Below are 5,229 nucleotides of genomic sequence, written 5' to 3' on the forward strand. Positions count from 1 at the left end.
ACGAAGCACTAATCTTGTAAACACCGACACCATCTTGGGATCATTAATGACGTATCTCTCTCGTCTGCTGTAATTGCTAATTGCAAAGAAGCACTCAAAACCACTCATCTTCATTGTGACGTCATGTGCGAGTAGTTCACTCAATGTACGATTTCAGCATGAGGGTATGTTTAGGGTGGGGGGTTTGGGAGTTTAAGAGAGAGGTAGATGGGGGAGAGAGGGTGGGGGGAGGTTTCTATCTCTGAGCCAACCGTTCCTTCTATCCGTTCATTCAACTATGTATATGCTGAATCATTATGAATTAACAATGAACAAAAAGAACGAGAGACATAGCTCACATTCGTATGTGACGAGTGCCATTTCAATAATAATAATAATAATAATAATAATAATAATAATAATAATAATAATAATAATAATAATAATAATAATAATAATAATAATAATCCGGATTCAAATTTAAAAACTATCGGACCAAGACAAGATATCGCCATAGCATTCGCAAGCCATGACGAGTGTCATGTCAATACAGAATAATAATAATAATAAAAATAATAATAATAATAATAATAATAATAATCCAGATTCAAACTTAAAAACTACCGGATCAACGCAAGACATCGCCATAGCATTCGGAAGCCATAATTCACTTTCGAAAAGAAAGGGTATAACAGAGAAAGAGAAAATTACTTCAGGAATAATACCCCCTTTCATTTCCACACGTTCCTTCATTAAAGATTATCTCCCATTTGTCACCGTTATTTCCTTCTTCGCTTTGTAACTACGTTGTTGATGAAGCCACTGACACACATTTCTAGGGACCTACAAAGCAAACCCACACGGGTCAAATTTATTAAGGGGGGAGGGGCTTAAATCACGTAATATTTCGCTCGCAATCCGTAATTTTCGTCCCCGATTAGAGCAGCTAGCGTGTAAAAGCTATAATGGCGAAAGTGCCAACGCTGTCATTAGAACCCCAATCAAAACATGATACAACATTTTTCCGCTTTACCCTCCGAGGAAATTATCGATGTTTACTGCTTGCTCCCAGACAATAACACACATTCTTCCGCCTCCTCCTCCTCCCCCTCCTCCTCCTACTTCTTTACCTACTTCCCCACCTCTTCTTCCTCCTACTCCTTTACCTACTTCTTCACCTCTTCCTGTTTCTTACTCTACCTCCTCAGTTCCTCCTCCTTTACCTCCTCCTGCTTCTTACTCTACCTCCTCTAGTTCCTTCTCCTCCTCCTCCTCTACCTCTTCCTGCTTCTTATTGTACCTCCTCCAGTTCCTCCTCCTCCTGCTCCTGTTTCTTACTCTACCTCCTCCAGTTCCTCCTCCTCTACCTCCTCCTGCTTCTTATTCTACCTCCTCCTCCTCCTCTACCTCCTGTTTCTTACTCTACCTCCTCCAGTTCCTCCTCCTCTATCTCCTCCTGCTTCTTATTCTACCTCCTCTAGTTGCCCCTCCTCCTCCTCTACCTCCTCCTCCTCTACCTCCTCCTGCTTCTTATTCTACCTCCTCTAGTTCCCCCTCCTCCTCCTCTACCTCCTCCTGCTTCTTACTCTACCTCTTTCAGTTCGTCCTCCTCCTTCTCTACCTCCTCCTCATCCTCCAAGAACCTCTCCTCCTCTTCTTCTTCCTCCTCTACCTATTCCTCATCCCCAACCTCCTTCTTCTTCTTCTTCTTCTTCTTCTTCTCCTCCTCTACCTCCTTCTCCACTTACTCCTCCTCCTTCCTCTTCCTCTTTCTCCTCCACCATCTTCTTCTTCTTCCAGGTTCCATGACGAATACTCAGTCCACAGTGCTTTTCCAAGCAAATCCCTCAGGAGGAGAAATTATCAAGGTTTACCGCTTACGTTTCAGACAATGGCGTATTTTTCCCCCCACTCTACATGTCTAATCTCTAGGGCGTTGAGCTTCAAGCGCTATTGTTTCTTCATAATGCTGATGTATTTCTTAAATTGCCAGGAGGGGTCCGGACTGTTTTTTTTATTTTTATTTTTTTTCCAGTCTGCGATTGCGTGCGTGCGTGCGCGTGTGCATGTGGTATGATCTGGAAAACTAAGCTAGTCTAATGAGTACTTGAGGCCACTGCTAATGTTGTTAGATTAAGGTCATCTCGTACCATCACGGGGCCTTGTTCTTCAAGCTCTGCGAAGGGGTAGGTAAGATTAATTAATCCTTTACATAGGTTGCCCTACAGAAAATATTCTTTAAAACGCCTTTTGTCTTCATTTCCTATATCAATTTACGAAGACCCTAAGGCAACAGATACTTTCAGTAACGAAAGAAATAATAAATGTGAAATATAGAATCTTGGACTAGAATTTTGTTAAAATTATGTCTGGTTCTTTTTACATAACATCACCTAAAGCATCTAAGTATATAGTACCACCTTTTCAACAAATAATATAATCTGAGTCTAAGGCAAATGGGGAGCAACTGACTGAATCGTACTGACATAACTTCTGAAAGTAACGGTAATCATGACCTAGAGTTACTTACAGAAATTATATCAGTATGATATAACTTCAGTAACTAACCCTAAGGCATATGAGTATTACTTACTGAAGTTATATCAGTCTAACATCTGTAAGTAACGCTAATTATGACCTAGAGTTATACTGACATAACTTCTGTAAGTAACACTAATCATGATCTAGAGTTATACTGATATAACTTCTGTAAGTAACTCTACGTCGTGATTAGAGTTACTTACAGAAGTTATATCAGTATAACTTCTGTAAGTAACACTATTCATGACCTAGAGTTATACTTATATAATATTCTGTCAGTAACGCTGATCATAACCTCAACTGAATTTCATGTTTCAGGGTGCTAATATCATCGCCATACTTGGCACATGACTGAAGATTAAAGAAGGCATCTGAAATGATTCTTGTGATCCTTATGTTGGTCATTGTGATAACGAGTTAAAGTTGGCACGAAAAAGCAGGAAATGAATTAATAATGCAGGTAGAACTAGGAAAAACAATAAAGACAGTAACTACATCAGCCACTAAAACTATATTACCACTTAAGGAAACGACCTTGAAAGACAGCAAAATCAAAGCGTTCGCATTTCGTAAATCTCCATTGAAGTGGATTTCTCAAATCCAAGCTAAGCTGCTCCGCCTCTCTCTCTCTCTCTCTCTCTCTCTCTCTCTCTCTCTCTCTCTCTCTCTCCCCGAGTTCCTCATTCAGATCGGGATCGCCATCGAAACTTAACGAACTGTTGCCAGTCACTAGGCCGACATTTGGTAAACTTTTCGTAAAAATTCACAAGCAACTTATTTATTTAATCCTACTAAAAACAGAAATAAAACCCGGACTTAAAACAGTGACATTAAATATCGACGACGTGAACAGAGAGACATCTGAATGTTGTAAAAAGAAATCTAGTAGAGAAACTGAATAATACAAATATCCTTTTTATAGGATATGGTTGAGTTTCATAATTAAAAGGCAGACCCTTCCAAGTAAGCTAATCCAAATGACAAAAAACGGATTCAATTATCTCTCTCTCTCCCTCTCTCTCTCTCTCTCACTCTCTCTCTCTCTCTCTCTCTCTCACACACACACACACACAGCCTAAGGTTAAGGAAATCACGACGCATAGCAACGTGCGTTAATCTTAATCGGGCTGACTGATATAAGATGTCATTTACATTACTATTGAATTGTTCTATAAGTTAGAATTATTTGAACATTAACAACAACCAATTTTCTATAGAGCTGAAAGAAACAAATGTGATAGGAGGGAATTGGAAGAAACTTTTTATAACTTCCCAAAATTTTAGAAATGAACAGAGCCAATTCGTAAACTGTCCCTAAACCTTGTAATTTTTATTAATTAGAGTGTAACTTAAATAACGCAAAAAATAATTATAAGAAGGGGGAAATGAATACAGATGCATTGTAGGTATAACCTAAAAAGACAATTACCACTTCACACACAACATTTAAACACAATTAACTAAAAACACGTCTCACCTTTGACCCACCCTAAATATCTCAAGTTGGACCACTCTGTATGACATGTCATCTTAAACTCCTCTGTGTTGCATCCCAACTTGAACCATTGCATAAAACGTGTCACATTTATCTACGTAAGAGGTCAACTTGACATTTTATGCAACACTCGTTTGTAATACTTTATTTCCTACCACACACACACACACACACACACTATATTTATATATATATATAATTTTATATATTAATATAATATATATAATTTCATATATGTATATATTTATATATATAGATATATATTATATATATATATGACATATATATAAATTTATATATATATATTATGTATATTTATCTATATTATATATATATACATATATATATTATATAATATATATATACATGCATACATACTATACATACACACACACACACACACACACATATATATATATATATAATACATACATACATATACATTCATATAATATATATATATATATAAACGTGATTCATATACATACATCGAGCTACCAATGTCCTTTAATATCTAATTCACTCTACCTCGGAATATATATACACATTATATACATGCATTATCTATAAATCTCCTTTAGTATCCAATTCGTTCTATCTCGGAATTAATTCCGATGGTAAAGCGAATTGGATATTAAAGGACATTAGTAGCTCAATGCATGTATATGAATCACGATATCACCTGATGTGATAAAAATTCATACATTAAAATACACATATATGTATAATTCTAGTATGCAAACCTTTACGATTATTCTGCAAGCACTAATTGAACTTTTCCTTTTACTGTAACTGTTATTTGTTCGTAAGGTCTGACTGTAGTAGATTTAACAAAAATAGATAAATTTTTCATTAAATACCAACCCTAAAATAAAAGCATGCTGTAGGTATAAATGATTTCTATCAGAGAGATAGGAAAGATCCACAAAGTAAAAATAATCTTATAACATACAATATCTCTCTCTCTCTCTCTCTCTCTCTCTCTCTCTCTCTCTCTCTCTCTTTATGTAACTCTGTTTAAACCGACAAGCAAGGACAGCTTGCAAATGTTAATTTTTTTTAAGTAAGATATACTACATGCATATTTAATGTTACTATTCAGGGTTACGATTATGAACACAAAAGGAGAGAAACGAAAGCAATTACCCAATTGCCAACGCTGAGAGAGTATGTATGTATGTATGTATGTATGTGTTGTGTATATATATACATAT

At 36.3% G+C, this 5,229-nt stretch overlaps 1 protein-coding gene across 1 annotated transcript in view; it reads left to right on the forward strand.

The window, feature by feature from the left end:
* The first annotated feature begins 1,030 nt into the window (after positions 1-1,030).
* The window catches only part of LOC135198287 (uncharacterized protein DDB_G0271670-like), a 7,009-nt gene continuing 2,810 nt past the window's right edge, over positions 1,031-5,229 (forward strand). The window contains exon 1 of the mRNA XM_064225858.1: positions 1,031-1,578. Within this exon, the coding sequence (XP_064081928.1) occupies positions 1,031-1,578 (548 nt within the window). The remainder of the gene's footprint in view (positions 1,579-5,229) is intronic.

Source organism: Macrobrachium nipponense, chromosome 22 (genome assembly GCF_015104395.2).
Source record: "Macrobrachium nipponense isolate FS-2020 chromosome 22, ASM1510439v2, whole genome shotgun sequence".
Classification (NCBI taxonomy): Eukaryota; Metazoa; Arthropoda; class Malacostraca; order Decapoda; family Palaemonidae; genus Macrobrachium; species Macrobrachium nipponense.